Source organism: Lycorma delicatula, chromosome 13, assembly GCF_047948215.1.
Source record: "Lycorma delicatula isolate Av1 chromosome 13, ASM4794821v1, whole genome shotgun sequence".
In the NCBI taxonomy this organism is placed as follows: domain Eukaryota; kingdom Metazoa; phylum Arthropoda; class Insecta; order Hemiptera; family Fulgoridae; genus Lycorma; species Lycorma delicatula.
This window is the reverse complement of record NC_134467.1, coordinates 51,552,438-51,570,111: the sequence shown is the minus strand read 5'-3', so window position 1 is coordinate 51,570,111 and position 17,674 is coordinate 51,552,438. Positions and strand designations below refer to the sequence as shown.

At 27.9% G+C, this 17,674-nt stretch overlaps 2 protein-coding genes across 6 annotated transcripts in view; one reads left to right on the top strand and one right to left on the bottom strand.

The window, feature by feature from the left end:
* The window catches only part of LOC142334083 (endochitinase-like), an 87,394-nt gene extending 73,676 nt beyond the window's left edge, over positions 1–13,718 (top strand). For all 5 annotated transcript variants that reach the window (XM_075381768.1, XM_075381767.1, XM_075381771.1 and 2 more), the window contains 2 exons: positions 9,905–10,106; positions 13,284–13,718. In XM_075381768.1, coding sequence (XP_075237883.1) covers positions 9,905–10,060 — 156 coding nt within the window. In that variant the 3' untranslated portion in view covers positions 10,061–10,106; positions 13,284–13,718. The remainder of the gene's footprint in view (positions 1–9,904; positions 10,107–13,283) is intronic.
* The window catches only part of LOC142334081 (uncharacterized), a 211,038-nt gene that overhangs the window by 121,141 nt on the left and 72,223 nt on the right, over positions 1–17,674 (bottom strand). The gene's annotated exons all lie outside the window — the stretch shown is intronic.

The following is a 17,674-nucleotide window of genomic DNA, read 5'->3' as shown; positions in this document are numbered from 1 at the left end:
AGATAGGCAGTTAATTGTAACCCAATACCAATATCCTTAATCTAGTAAAATTCAAATCTGTATAAAAGTACATATCTGTACTCCCTTTACTAGAATTTGAACCTTAGAACTTTCTTTTAAACAGATTTGAATACTAGGTCATTAATAACTGTTTTCCTTTTGCGGTTTAGTTTCAAATATAACCAGACATCTTAGGAATGGTTGACCTGAGATTGTGCATGACTAAATTTCATTTACGTTCATACATATAATCCTCTGAAGTAATACGTTACATTCCAAAGACTAATTAGAAAAAGACAGTACATTAGCGTTATTCAATACATAAGTGCTGTTGATTTATTTTATGAAACTATTGTTAAAATTAATATAAACTAAATATTATTTATTTAAAATAACTGCTACTGGAGTGAAACTGTTAATTTAAGAATTTATAAAACTTTAATTTGAAATTCTTACTGATTTGCCTTACTTTCTGTATACTGTGTAAGATTTTAAGATTGTCAAAATGTACAAATCACGAATGCCGTAACTGTAATTATTTAAAGATCTGCTTTATTATATTTTAATTATTAGTCATACAGATATTATTCATATTATTGTATCTCTTCTATTAGAAGAGATAAGTCTTGAGAATTATATTTTATACATAATTATGTTTTATACTTGTGTTTTTATGATCACTTAAAAATGTTTGAGATTTATTGTTTTATTGTTTATGTTTGAGATTGAAGATTATAAAGTAAAGTAAAATGTTAATGGCCAAATGATGAAGAGCTTGACAAACCACACAGTCAAACTCCTGGCCAGCATAGTTGTACAGTCCAAATATTCACCATGTTTTTTGTTTTTTTTTTATGTAATATTCTTTTAAACAATTGATTGTTAAACTTTTTCACCCACCACCCACATTGAGAATCAAAACGTTTCTAGCTTAAAACTTGCCATCTGTTAAAAATAATAATTGCAGTTCTCTTAAAAACAGCAACTGCAATTGTTTTTAAACGTGGCATATCCTATTTCTGAGTTGAATGTTACACTTTAAATGAGAGCAATTAAAATGGATATTTAATTGTATAGTTATATAACTATATATATATATATCATCATTCATTCTAATTTTTTCAGGAGAGCAGAAAAACCTTTGAAATTGAATTAACAGAATGTAATATAACAGTTATATCATAAATTTAATCTAAGATTTCTAATTACCTGTATTTAAGATAAATTATTTTTTTCATCTATTACTTGCTTAGAAGATTTCTTACAATTCAAAAAACATGTAGGTTATGTCAAACAATGGTGATCGGCTACATAGGGCGTTTTGAACTTGGATGTTTTAGTTATAGTTGAAAAATATGCTTTGAAAAACATCTGTCTGCCTAGAAACTTAATTTTGCCTGCTCTTTTCTTGAACTGAAACCTAATACAAGTGTTCATGATATTATTAGGTTTATATTATAAAATGTTTTTCTGAATTATTGAAATTACTAGGAAACAAAATAATTGTAGAGATAGAATGTAAAGACGTTACTTACAACAAAACACTTTCATTTTTTTAGATAACAGTACAAAAATACATTATAAGAGATATTTAATTGGTTAATTACCATTAGGTTTACAAACTAAAAATAAACTAATGAATAACTATTGCTTCATTAGTACACTGAAAATATAAAAACATTCTTAAAAATTAAAGACAAAAAAAATATAGTAACATTACAAGAGATATTTAATTAGTTTCTTATCCTACTGACTTATACTATAACTAATCAGACTTTTATAAACAAAAAATTAAACTTTGTATTGAATTATTATAATAAGGTTTGCTAACTAAAAATAAAACTAATGAATAACTGTTGCTTCATTAGTATATTGTGAAAATATAAAAACGCTCTTAAAAGTTTAAAGTAACAGTTCTATACATTATAGTTTTACATAAATGTACAGTATAATATTATTTTATTAAAAATATTAATTTGTTGACACCTGTCTTTAAATTTTTTTAAAATTTCTTTTTACCTTAACATGTTCTATTGCGCTCCTCTTTTTCTGCATAACTGAATGAAAGACCATCATAGAAGGGCCAAAAATCTTTATCTTAACTTCTTTAAGCTCCTGGAGATTTTGATTTTTTTTTGTGTCACTCTCTCTCTCTCTCTCTCTCTCTCTCTCTCTGACAGAGAGGTTATCTCTCTCTTAGAGAGATCAGGTTCAAACCTACTAAACGTTAGTTGCTTTTATACGGATTTAAAAACTAAACCATGCATACTGATATGCTTTGGTGGCACCTTATTTCTCAGGAATGGTAGGCCTGAGTACATAATTACACATTGTTTACGCATCATGCTGATCCAATTGGACCATGGTGACGTTACTTTGTTGTTCATTTTATTACAACTCACACATTAAGAAAATAAAACTCATATTTGTAATAGTTAAAACTCATATTTGTAATAGTTTTTGTAAATTCCATAGATAGTAAGTTGGTATAAAAAAATGTTCAACAAGATTTTTCATTTCCTGGCATATTTCTGTCTTAATTCTTTGATTTTATTTTTTTAATTATGGTTTTTAATCCCTTTTTGTTCTTTATTTTAGTGCAAAACCATGTTATTATGCCCTTTATTTTTCACTAAACCTTTGTTATTTCACCCATTTATTTTTTAGTTCACATTTTGGTTTGAAATAACGAAATTCCACAAAAACTAATTTAAGTACTTTTATTATTATTCAGTTTAATGACGAAAATTATATAATTAACTAACTGGACGTGATGTTGACTGAAATATGTGAATATACATCTGCTGTGTATGTAGCAAATGTTATTTTAACTGACAGTGGTGTTGAAGAGGCCATTTGCCGAATTAATTCTTTGATGGGCCCAGAATATATTCATCCTCTTTTAGTGAAGAAATACTCTGCCATATGGTGTGGTTTTTAACTAAGGTGTGTACCACAGAAGTGCTAATTTGTAAGAATTAAAAAAATATCATGCAGTATGAGGTGTTTTTATTTTAATTATTATAAATTTATTATCATTGTATTATTTATATCTTATAAGATATTATATTAATTATATATTATATTAATTTTAATATATAATTATATATTATAAATAATATTTTCTTTGTTTTTTTATATATATATATATATATATATATATATACACACACACACACACACTTCATAATCTACAGGATGTCCAGACTAAAAGTATCCAAAAGTACATGTTAATAACTTTCATCTTTTTTTTTTTTACAACTCGTCATGTTCTAATGTAGGCTAGTCAACTTCAGTGTATGCACTTTTTTTAGCTGGTCAGATGCCTAGACAATAATCTAACTCTTGCTAGGTGTTTGGGAGCATCTGCGGCATTATTAGACCAAACACCTTTAACATTTTTTGTGTTAAATCATTAAAATCTCAATATTTTCTTTGGTATAATTTATAATAAAACCCCAAGCAAAAACATCCAGAGAAGTGATATCTGAGAGTGACATCTTTCTATTTTAAGATACTTTAAGTTATAAGGAAAAATGTAACCATAACAGATTTTTAATGAGAGTACTAAAAGTTATTTCTAAAGAATCTTGAAACAAATTTTGCTTATAGGTCAATACCTTAAGCACATAACATAATTAGGGAAAAAATTAATTATTACATATTTCGTACGGTATCATTAATGGTTTTCGTAAATAATCAATGAAAATGATAGCTAAATTTAGTGCATCCTAACCTTAACCCACCGGGTTGGTCTAGTGGTGAACGCGTCTTCCCAAATCAGCTGATTTGGAAGCCAAGAGTTCCAGCGTTCAAGTCCTAGTAAAGCCAGCTATTTTTACACGGATTTGAATACTAGATCGTGGATACCGGTGTTCTTTGGTGGTTGGGTTTCAATTAACCACACATCTCAGGAATGGTCGAACTGAGAATGTACAAGACTATATTTCATTTACACTCATACATATCATCCTCATTCATCCTCTAAAGTATTATCTAAACAGTAGTTACCGGAGGCTAAACAGGAAAAAGAAAGAAAGTGGCCATGCAGTTGGACTTCCTCGTCTGATCGAATATCTGGAGAAGTGTTTTCCAGGAACATAACTGCATAACTGAATGGAAGATCATCATAGAAGGGCCAAAAATCTTTATAAAACTTTTTTAAGCTCTTGCAGATTTTGATTTTTTTTTGTGTCGCTCTCTCTCTCTCTCTCTCTCTCTCTCTCTCTCTCTCTCTCTCTCTCTGAGAGAGAGGTTATCTCTCTCTTAGAGAGATCAGGTTCAAACCTACTAAACGTTAGTTGCTTTTTTACGGAACACAAATGGTGAGTAGATGGTTATGTTAATATTGGCAATGTTTAACATTGTCTTTGAAATTATGTTTTAAATTATATTAAAAATTACTATGTAAAGGCAATCATTATTTCAAAAAAATGTTTTTCAATGTTTATTCATTGTAATGAAATGTTTTTAAATGAAATTCTTTTCTTGAAGATGCTTTTACAGATAAGATATTGCACAGGAAGATACAACTCTGAATGAGTTACAACTCTGAATGTACTATATTGTTTGTTTTGAAGAAGCCACTGTAGTTATAATTTCAAGTCATAAGAGTTCTTGAGAAAATTGTTGAATTTTTGATAAAGTTATTTTCATCCTAATCTGGATGAAATTATAAAGCTAATCTGTCTTAAAATCTTTTATTTTGATGTTCCTGATAAATTTTGTAATTAGTCATTCAATTAGGGTGGTTCAGTGTATAAATGTGTGAATCCTATTGTCAATGCAAATAAGATGTGAACTAATAAATAAAAAAAAAAACGTGCAAATTCAATAGCTAAGGGTGTCATTACATATTGATTCAGTTTTGTTTCTGATAAGCTAGAGTACATTTCAAAAGTTAGAAACATATCTTATTGCTATTTTATTTTAGTCCTTTTATTGCTATTACCTTGCTTACGTTACTACTTGCTTTATTATCTTGCTATTTATTGCTTACTTTATTGCTGTTATCTAGTTTTCTTGAAAGATTAGTTTTCTGAAAGATTTCATCAGAAATTACTTCTGTGGAAATATTTAATAATTTGAGATTTTACATTTTTTTAACTAGCTTATTTGGTTTTCCTTTTTTAAAAAAAAGTTAAATATTTGTTTCATTAATTTATTTTCATCCATTCCAGTCAAGTGACCATAAAATTAGTTCTTTTTCTAATTGTATGACTTTTCAAAATTTTGGTAAAATTCTTCAGATTTGCTTAATTTAGCAGTATTATTTTGAGTTTTGGCCGTAAAGTTTCAATTATTAGATTTCCCTAAGAAATTTTGTAAGATGAAAGCCACTTTGATTTTTTGTGTTCTGGCTTTTATTTTTTTCAAAAAATGTTCAGCATAATTATTTTGCTTTAAATTTTTAACTCTTGATTGATTCTTATTCTGAAATTTTCACTTTTTGGATTCTACTTTTATTATTGGAATCCATTATATAAAATTTGTAGCCTAATTTTGTTTGCACATTTTTCTAGTTCTTGATTTTAATTTTCTCTATCTAAAGTCTTTTACCAAAGTTATCAGATCATCAGCTAATGGTAAAACATTTACATTTAAATATTAAGATGTAACCCCCCCTCCCCATTTTTATTAAGTATTTTTATTTTCCTATTATATTCTGCAATTAATTTTTCCAGAGCACAATCGAGTAATATTGTAAGACCATCCTCTTGTCTCATTGTAGTTTTTATTTAAAAGGTTATTTTGATGGGTTACCATACTTTAACTTCTACTGCTATAGCGCTAGACAGGGTAGTAAAAAGCAACAAGAACACATGAAATAGATTTACATTATCAAATAAAATATAATACTGCTTACTAAGAAGTTAAACATTTTTACAACTTATATTGCCAATGTCTATCTACGTTTTAACCATTACTTTAATCTGGCATTATAGTATTAGTTAACCCATTATAGCACATTAACGTAACTGTAACATAATAAATAATAATTATTATAATCGCCAATCAGCTGTCACTGATCACCGATTACAAATCCTGTTAATTGGATACACAATATAATACTGCCTATTACGCTGTACATCATCCCTACTGTAATCTTCACACAAATTCTTATTTAAGTCCAATATTCAATATTATATCAGTTGGGTTTAAGGAAACACTTGCTGTTATGATTACATTTACTATTTGATCATAAAATTTGATTTGTGACCTCAAAAAGCAGCAACAGCACATGTATTCTTCAGGTCTAAAGTGAAGCGTGTAATTAGAAAGGAAAGCTGGGATGTACGAGTAAAGTGTTATTAGAAGTGGATTTGCAGGTTTGTTTCTAATGTTATAGAATATATATTGTTATATTAACATAATGGAAAAATTAACATTATTTGTACCTCCCTTAAGGTGGTACACAGTTACTTTGTACTAATTATAAATTGAAGGTGGGTTCAAGGATAGGATTTTTTTAAGGCAGACAGTTTTTGAAAAACAAAGTTTTAACAGTTCATTGGTGTATCTCAATTTTTACACTGCTCAAAAACGAGTGTAATGTATTTAGAATGTGTGTATATATATATATATATATGTATATATGTGTGTTTGTATGTTTGTTCCAATGTAGCTGCACAACAGTTGAACCAATTTAGAAGTATGACTAAGTTGGATTCCTTATTTTACTGGGAGTGTCCTAGGCTATATATATATATATATATATATGTATAAAAATTATACAATATACAAAATTGTCATCCACACTATATTATAGATTATATAACAACATTATAGATATTATAGATTGACAACATTATAAGTATACAGTTTAGTAAGAAGTCAATGCCACAATGCCAGACAGTGCTTCCATCTCATCAGATGCAAAATAGAAAATCCACTCTTAAGTTAAATTTAAAATAAGGTTACAGGTACTTCCTACACTACCCAGCAGGCAGTTATAGAACCTAGGTATTACCTAGGTTTATAGTTCTCCACTATCTTTCGGTAGGTAATTCCCTAATTTTTTATTGTTTTTTAGCTGCCATAATTCACACCTCTATTATTTTTCTTATGTTGGCAATGCAATCTATAATTGAATTTCAAATTAACTAGGACAAAGTAGATTTGGTTTAGAAGATAGAGTGGAAAAAACTTCCTTAAATTTAATAAACCATCAACCCAAGTATGTAATAAAATTCACCTGATATTTCACTTCAGTTGCATTTATATAAGCACAGTCACCATTATGGTGTATTCATGTAACTAATAAGCCGAAACTAGATGAAAAATTAAAAATTTGATATTTTATTTTAAAGCGTTATGAACTAATTTACTGACATAAGCCTAAATTATCCAGATCACTTGCATTACAGTTTGCAACTTATCAAGATTGTTATGAATATACTAGAGCAGTATCATACCCAATATAAATCAGCTGGTCATATAATAACCATATGTTTACTAGTAGCTTTAAAGTGGTTGTCAAAAAAAATTGTCTCGTTATTTTAGATCTCGTATATCTATTACATAAAGATGAAAAGGGGTTTTGTTTGTTCGGGATAAACAAAAAACCACTTGATCAAACGCAACCAGATTTTTACCCATGTTTCTTGGGCATAACTGAGAAGGTTTTTTGATGTATTTCATTTAAAAAAATCTCTGAAGAACCAACTGATCGATTGCTTTCACATTTTCAGGATACATTCGTATTACACCAGGGAAGGTTTTAAGCCACAGACCGAGGCTCTTGCTCCCTTGAACATTAATAATTGTATTATTTTTTCACCCCCAAGGAGCGTGAAGTTGTAAATTAAAGATATTCTTTACGGAAAAAAAAGATTAATTCTTTTACTTCATTATTATGGCAAAGAAATAAGTTATGAATTTTTCTGTCAAAAGTGTGTGTACTTTAGTTACTTTAGCTATTGTTATTCTAACCCACCGGGGGTCGGTCTAGTGGTTAACTCTTCAGCTGATTTGGAAGTCGATCTTTCTAACGTTCAAATTCTAGTAAAGGCAGTTACTGTTATACGGATTTGAATACTAGACCGTGTATACCGGTGTTCTTGTGTTTCAATTAACCACAATTCTCAGGAATGGTCGACCTGAGACTGTACAAGACTACACTTCAAACCCATCATCCTGTGAAGTGTTATGGTTCCGAAGCTAAACAGAAAAAGCAAGGTTAAAAGCTACTGTTATTCTGTCTTTTTCTAGTTTCTTTTTCAGGTTTCTATATTTTTTTGTTATTTATCAGTATATAGGTCTGAATATTTGTTATTTATCAGTATTATTCTCACACTAATGAGGATAATGAACAGTGCGCATGTCCAGGGGAGCGTAGCCTTCTAGGTAGACGGGAATGGCGACCGAATTTAACTTTTTGGGTGTTCAAGGCGCCGTCCCTCTGTAACACAGGAATGGCGAGCGCTGCGGCCCTGGGAGACCCTGACTTGGGTGGAAGTTTTACCTTGGCCTTGGGGGTCCAGGTTCCGACTAGTCTTTAATAAATTACTGAATTATTTGAAAGATCTTCATATAAATTTATATGAATAAAATTAAACGTTTTTTATCCACAAATATTGCTGTTGTACAAACAGCAATTGTTAAAATCTAATTGAATTATAATAAAAAAAAAAATAAGAACCTTAATTTTCTTCATCTTAAAATAAAATAACTTAACATTAAATGGAATAATAGTTTTTCTCGAATGATTTTTATTAATATCTCATATTGCAATATTTTATATTTATATATATTTTCATTCTTCAATTATTTTTTTAACTCTTTGCCAGTGGATTAAATATATTTAATAATAATTTAATAATTATATTATTATTAAATTATTAAATAATAATTTATTTAAATAATAATTTTTCCATATAAAAAGCTTAATTTGTGACTGTAGACTCGTCCTCAAAGATTCAAATATTGTATCGTTTTTATTTTTGCAAGTAGCAAAATATTAATAAAATATTAATGAACAAGTTTGTTGTTAAATAAAGAATTTTTGCTCAGAAAATGGAAACTGAGAGTTTTGTACTTCAAGATTCATAATAGCATAACAAAGACATATACCAACAATCTATAAAGAACCTCAAATGCCTTTATCAGGCATGATGGGTAAAATTGCATTTACTTGTGTAATATAAATGTTGTTATAATGATACTGCAAATTAGTAATCATGGTCTGCAATTCAATGGATATAACAAAGGTAGCCAAACATCTGAATTTATGTAGTTGTAAATTCCATTAAATTAAATAAATTATTACATGAATTTTATGCAAATCTATCATTTATTCCATTGAATGAATTATTCAATTTTTATTATTATTATTTTCTGTGAAGTAAATAACTAAGTCAAGTAACTTACTTACTTACTAAGTAAGTAAATAAGTAAAGTAACTTACTTTTGCCTTGTCAATAAAGCACATTTTATTTTATTTTTTTCAATAGCAGTGGTCTATATAAGTTATTTGTAAATCTATGCCTATTGTGTATCACCTTACACTAAAAATAGTTAAATGAAAGAAAAAATTTATCGGCTGAGTTATCTCAAAAATCCAAACTGAAAAAATTACTATATTACAAAAATAAAAATCTCTTAATCCAGCTTTAGATAATGAAGTAAATTTCATATTGTGTGTATTTAAAATAAAATAAACGTGCTAAACGGATGACGATTGAATGGAGGAGAGTTTTAAACAATAGTGAAACTCCATACGCAACAGACTCAGAATTTAAGAACACACAGGAGGCTTCATAAATCCTACAGAGTTGGCAGCCAATATGTAAAGTGATTAAGCTGTTTACTGCTGCAGTAAAAAGAACTACAGATATTTACAAGATGCAGTTTTTTTAAGATATAAATAACTATTACTAATTATATTTAATTTTTTCATTTGTAGATGGCTTGGTTAAAAGAAGAAGGATTTGGAGGTATCATGGTTTGGTCTGTAGTTACGGAAGACTTCAGAGGGTCTCGTGGAACAGGAAAATTCCCTTTAATGAATGCAATGGGACAAGAATTAGATGGTTACACAGTAAAATATGATGGTCCTTAGGAAACTTCTAATCCTGTTGGTGGTGTTGGTTATACAACTAAAGATCGTAAGTTCTTTACCAAAAATAAAATAATAAATTATACTGTATACATTCTGTATAACGATAACCAATTTTTAATTTGCTAGTTTAATTTACTTACTTAATGTAAGAATTATCTTATTGTTCCAAGCTGTAGTTTTAAAATTAGTTTAACTGTGGAGTAGAATAGAAATATTATTTGATAGATTTTTTTGTGAATTTTGAGTATCCAAATAACCTTTACTTTTTTTTATCATATCATATCCATATCTCTATTCTTTACGTATTAAACAGCTACCTGAAAACAAATTTAACCTTTCTTTATTAAGCAAAACAGTCATCCATTCCTAAAATTGTATGCCCTGTGGAATTATCTGACTGCATTATACACCATTCACCCAGATCCCCCAATGGAGGGTTAAGTGGTGGTAATCCTTTACTTGAGTGAATAGATAATATTCCTGATATTAATTGATTTGCGATGCTACTACCTCAGATTCAAGTAGCTAGCTAAAAGTATAACTTTTAATGATTTTGAGCCCCCTACATGTTACTGTTTTTTTTACTTTTTTCATAAGGATAAAGAATACAGAACTTTCTCAGGAATTGTCCGACTGAAATTGAACCGATGTAAGTGCCTAATTGTAATTGTGCCCTAACGTAATGTAATTTTTAAGTAAATTGTATTTGAGATTTATGATAAGATGGATATTTTAAGACTTTACATACAAAAAAGTAAACAAAATAAAATATCAAATTCATCAAAATGGAGTGCCATAAATTTGTACGGTTCTTCCATTTCTGTAAATTTGTATTATTTTATTTACTGAATATTTTTCTTGTTCCTTACATCTTTCCTTATTTCATTATAACTTCTTTCACCACTATAAGTCTCATCTTCTCTATACTTTCATTTTTTCCTGATTATTATTTTACTGAATTTTACTTACTAGAATGTTGCTCAACCAAATATATAATTTTCAGTTCTTTTGTTATACTTTTTTAAATTATCTATTATTGTTTTAATTTTGTGTTAAGAACAATAAATATATCGTTCAAAAGATAATTCAATTAGTTTAAAAAAATAAAATTATAATTAAATAATAATTAAAATTATTAAACACAAATTATCATTAATCAAAAGAGATTGTTAATTATTATTATTATTATTGACATCAACAAAATGTATAAACTTGAGAAATCTATAAAAATGCTGTAGAGCTTTATCAGTATTTATTTAAAACAAATGAAAGTGAATTTTCTATTATTTGTGATAAAAAGGTACAATAAATTTGAAATTTAAGATAAAAATTACTTTCTATATTAGCTTTTTATATTCTTTACTAGCAGTAATGAATTACAGTTCTTTGAGCCACACTCAGACACGAATTGTATTTAAGTGTGGTTATTTACTTGTTTCTTTTAATTACAATTGTAGATATTATCTTAAAAGTAACTGGATGCGCCACAATCTTCTCTATAAATCTCCCAAATGTAGACATACCTAAATAACATGACAGACATTCTGCTCATGACTGCATTCTACGTCCCTATATAAAACACAAAAATATTCATCCTTCCAAACCGATTATTGAAATTTTCAAGACCTGTCAACACCTTTGTAAACAAATACTACAAGGCCACACAAGGGGGCCACATACCTTTTAGATAATTGCTGAGAGATGGATGGAGCAATGCAGTTCACAAACCTATCAAAGTATATCAATTTCCTTCAACGTTTCTATTCCCTGTTCTATAGTTGTTTAGCAAATATTATTATATTGTCTACCAGCCTGCTTCTTTCTCTTCATTTATTTACTTACAGAGAAAGAAAATTTCAGATCAGTTGAGTTATATCCTGACAAATATGTAGTGCATCATGAAACACTGAATAACAGGACCTAAAAAATTAAATTAGAAACTAGCATTAGAATTTAGATATGAAACTTATAAATATAAAAAAGCCTATCAATCGTGATTGATACACTATAATATTTGGTACGTAACTACAATTTACAATAATATCTATTTGTATAAATTTTTTTCAACAATCAAAATTTTTTGGATCCATGGAAGCCTGGTATTGTATACGAAAAATGAGTTTAATCTATTGTTTGAAATGTTCTTTTAATCCTGTAACTTTTTAAATATTCTTCAAATGTTTTCCTACAGGTAGATCTAAAACTGCGGTTTGCTTATTTACTTTTAATTACTGAAAACTATTTTATTTTTTATATATTTTTTAAGTATTGTCAACTGATGCGGTCAGTATCTACTGGATACTATGAGAATAGAATTACACGCTCGGGAACAACCACATCAAAACCAGAGTAGTTTCATTTCTGTCTTTCAAATGTCTATCATAAAGGCACATAACCTTGTAATTTAACTTTGATGATTAATAGTTTTCAGTGGCTTTATCAGTGTTAAGAACAGTTAACATAGTAGGTGATCCTTACTTAACATCATTTTATTTTCAGAAATGTTTGAGATCACCCAGGAGTTACAGAACTCTTATGTTGAAAGCAATGTAATTACTATAGTAATCGGGCATAAAATTTAGTTTACATGTACAATTTTATAGGTTTTTCGTAATTGAAAAATCATTTTTGTTATTACTTTTCAAGAGTTGGACTGTAGTTTAAATTTTAAAAAACGTTTAGATAAAATAATTATATTTCTGCTAAATCCAAAAGCATATTTTATGATCCAGTAGTAACTATGTAATTTACATGTGAGTATTGTTATTGTAATAGGCAACTTAATGTGCGTCACAAGTCACTCGCAAAATGACATAGCCGTACTCAAAAATACCTAGTATTTCACGATGGGCTTATTAGAGATTTTCCTGTGCCTTCTTCACTTAAATGAATATACTTTTGCATTTGTTTAAAAAAAATACTGGTGATGTTCAGTACTACAAATTACATTTTCACTCTGTTCACTGTGGGGACTCTGTTCACTGTTCATTGTGTATAGTGAACATCATTATTATCAGAGAAAGTTAGTCTGACAGGTGTTATCTTTATCTCAGTTGTTGCTGTATGTGCATCATAATCATAAAAAATAATGGAAAAGATAGTGTACACCAGGAAAAATATGATATAATTTCCTTTTTTAAGCTGCAAAACCAGCAAAATCTCTAAAAATTTGAATATTTTTGTTCGGAAAACTAAGAGTATAATGAATATATTTTTTCCACAGGAAATGCAGTGTCATGTGAGGAGGAAGACGATTAAATATCATACCACGGAGATAAAGCAGATTGCACTTTGTACTATATGTGTGAAGGTGAAAGAAAACATCATACGCTATTCCCATAAAATCTTTTGTTCACTCTGAAAATGTCTGTGATTGGCCAGAAAACGTAGAAGGCTGCATGCATCATACTCAAGCAACACTACCTGCTAAGAGGAGATAAAATAATTATTATAATAACATTAAGTTTTCCTATTTTTTTTACAATGAGCTCATTTTCTATTTACTTTACACTGGTACAATTGTTTGTTCGGTCTACCTTTTTTGAATTTTATTTATGATTGGCCATTATTTTATACTGTACCTAATAATTATTATCTTTAATTTATAAATACTATTAATACTTCTGTTTTAATTATGCAATTTTTTTTTTAATGTTTTGTATTTTATGTCAAGTAATGTTATTTGGTTTAAAAGTTATTATGATTACTTTACTGCTTTTTTTACTGTAATTACTTTACTTATTTCTTTTTATAATATCAAATAATTGTTTCTTTATTTTTTGTTTATAAAATAATTTGTTGATTTAAAAGTGTTGATTCCTTTATTGTAATTCTTTCCCGTGTTTGTTTTTATTTGCTTAATAATTTAAAAATTATTCTTAATGTTTTTCCTTTTTTTTCTAGATATTTGGTTCTGGTTTAATAATGACAATCTGTTGATGATTACTTTACTTGTATTCCCTATTTATATAAAAATGTTTATTTTAATTACAAAGTTTTTCTGTAAATTGACAATTGATATTTTTAGTAGATCATCTGCAAAGATTCATTGCCAACATACTTAATATTCTTGTATCGCTTTGGTATATTTAATAAATCTTTTAAATAAGTTGATGGTAAATTACTGGTCATTTTTTGTTAATTTCTTTTACATATAACATTTTTATGATCATAAACTTTAAATGTGATTTATATCTTCACAATTTATTCTGATACATTTGTATATTATTTTGTATGTTATTACTAATTTTAATAATTATGGTGTCATACAGATTTTTTTTGTTGAAACTATTAATATTCCATTTCAGATAAAAAAATATATTTATATTTATATATATGTATGTATGTATACATACATACATGTAATGGTGTTTTTATATTGACCCCCTTTTATATGGTTTTAACCCCTTACAATTACTTTGACATCTTTTGGTAATATTGAACAGTTATACTTGGATAATTTTTTTAAAAGTTATTATAATAAGCAGGCCGTAATAACATATAACAGCGAATATGATAAAAGTTTCTTATAATTTTCTATTGTAATGTACAAAATAATATATATAATTGTAATTGTTAAGTAATTGTTATGTTTATTTTAACTACAGATTGATATGGTGCAGGCCCCTTGGGGTGGTTGGATAGATTGATAAAACAGAACTAATTGATATGTATTAATATTTATTGATATGTGTTACAAAATGAAATGCATTATGACAAAAGCTGTTTGTTGTCCATGGGGATTGAAAGGTATAGTTTTAACCAAAATATAACAAAATGATTGTTTTAGCTTATATTTTTGTATGGCATTTCAATATGTTAAAAACGTTAACAAAAATTAAAAAAAATATATTAAAAAATTGCCATTTATACATAAATAATAAAAATGTTTGTATTAAATAAATATTATTGTGAATGTAAAATATTACTATAATATTATAATTATTTATATAGGTTTTCAACAAAAAATAGGCATCCTATTTTGATGTTTCGGTTTTTGTATCTGATCTTTGCACTCAAATCATCCATCTCACAAAAGATTTTCTTTATTTTGTTCAAAACCAGTTTAAATAGGTTCGGTGATAGTTCATCACCTCGTCTCAGCCCTTTTTTGACTAGGAAAGGTTTGCCTATATTTGCTGTAATTTTAAATTTAGAGAATGTGTTTGTAAGAGTGAGTTTAATGAGGTTCAAATTTTTCTGGTCAACTCATATTCTCTCAAAATTTGAAAAAAGTCTCTGTCCACAAAATCATACGCTTTCTGAAATTTTGTAAAAGATATAAGAAAGGTTTGTTTCTGGATACGTAATATTTTAGAATCGATCAGACTTTGTATTTATTCTGAATATGATCGTCCTTTTTTAAATCCTTCTTCACACCCTTCTATATGTGATCTATTTGGGGTTCTAATCTATTCAATAACATTTTCACAGTATTTTATAAGTCACTGGCAACAATGAAATACTTCTATAGTTGTTGACATCCGTCTTGGAGGTATAAATTATAAATAATAATTAATATAGCTTATTTATTTTTATTTATAATAAAATACTTATACAAATTGAATTGAAATCACAGGTATAAGTAGTATTCTATAATTTTATGCAATTTTAATTCACAATAATATCAGTTTTAAAGTGATTAACATATAATATCTGTACAAAAAAAATCTATTTAAAAAAAAGATGTTAAAATTTTCATAGCTTTTGTTTAATTAAATATTGTGATTTTTCCTGAATAATAAATTAAAATATAAAAAAATTTGTACTTCTGATTATTTTAATACGAATTATACCCATTTTATGTTTATTATTAAATTTAAAAATAATATTAATAAAATCTTTTCTCGAGGATATTATTATTATTTTTTTGGTTATATGAGCTTCAACTGCTACAGTCATTAGCCCTCATCACACTCTGTAAAATAGGGATTAAATCACAATCAGGTTTGTCATACGTAAGGGTGGAAAGGGCCCTTACATTTTATTTAAAAACACCAAACTAAACAAGACAGAAAATTAAGACACAAACACTGAACATACTTACAGGATGCAAAGGACCCCGATATTAAAATTTAAAAAGTAAATAAAACATAAATATATGTGAAAAACAACGGCTTCACAATACCAACATTCCCTTTTTTCTCCCTTAATTTTATTTAAGCACCCCTGGAGCAACCGAAACTGCCATTAAGCAGCACATCAATTGACCCAAGATCCATGGGAGTTGACTGACTACCTCTCTGTAAATTATCCTGTAGGACTTAACCCATCGGGTTCCCCCTGTGTCAGCAGAAATTAAAATAAAAAAATTATTAAAAATATTAATTAATTTAACTTATTTCTGATACTGTTTAAAGGTATTCATAGAATTTCTGTTGTGAAATGAATTTTATTTTGCACTTGGGAGTGATGTTAAGACATTCTGAAGAATTGCCAATTGTAAACAGGTGTGTATCTAAAACGGTAGGCTTATACATTACAGATTCTAGGTGTAAAAGTGAACAGAAAGTTTCTTAAGGAAAAATGTTACATTTCCCTTCGATTTTCCTTCTCTCCGGCATTTTGTATTTATTAATAAATTTATATATGAAAATCAGATTGAGAAGTGAACAATAACTTCAGAGGATGAATGAGGATGATACACACACATTTTTAACAACATTGTCTAATAAATAAAATATTTCATTTTATTAATTATTTATTTATATTATTTTAGTATTTCACTATATTAATGTTAACGGTGACCGTGTAAATTTTTATCAAATTATGTGTTCTTAAGAAAATGCTAAGCATTTTTTTTAGAACAAAATGACACCTTAGTTTTGAAAATCGATTGACAAATAACCAACTTATGACAGAAAATGTATCACTATTTTCTGCCAGATTTCATCTCCTTCTCTATTAAGTCGGGTTCTTTATTTATTATGTGTGCTATTTATTAATTTAATTATTTTAATTTATATTAGTAGCTTCTCCCGGTGTGCCTATGGCATGCCCTCCGAAACTAGGGTGGGTTCCCTTGGCAGGCGACGTCTTGGAATGAGACTATTAGGTGTTCAAAACTGTACCTCTTGTGTGAAAAATATTTTTTGAATGATGAAAATTGAAAGCAAAAATATATCAGGAAATCTTCCCGATTAAATCTGGTTTAGATTGGTCCTTAGTGAAGGCAGTTACTTTTATTTTGATTTGAATACTAGATGGTGCTGGTATTCTATGGCGGTTCAGTTTCAATTAACCACACATCTCAGGAACGGTCGACCTGAGACTGTACAAGAATATACATCATTTACATTCATACATATCATCCTCTGAAGTTATTACTTCAGAGTTTATTCCTTAAGGTGGTTCCAGAGACTAAACAGAAAAAGTGAGGGATAGGCGTCGGAATTTGAATTTTTTTTTTGAAGGGGGCTCAGAGAAAAAAAATCATAAAGGATATGTTATGAAATGATATTATATAGTATAATTTAAATTTATTAATGAACATGCAAACAAAAAACCTTGAAATTCTTTTATCGTATTTAATAAACTTCATTACTCTTCTTGTTTGTTTGATTACAGATATTGTTAATATGTATCCTCTAAAACAACTCTAATTTCCCATGACTC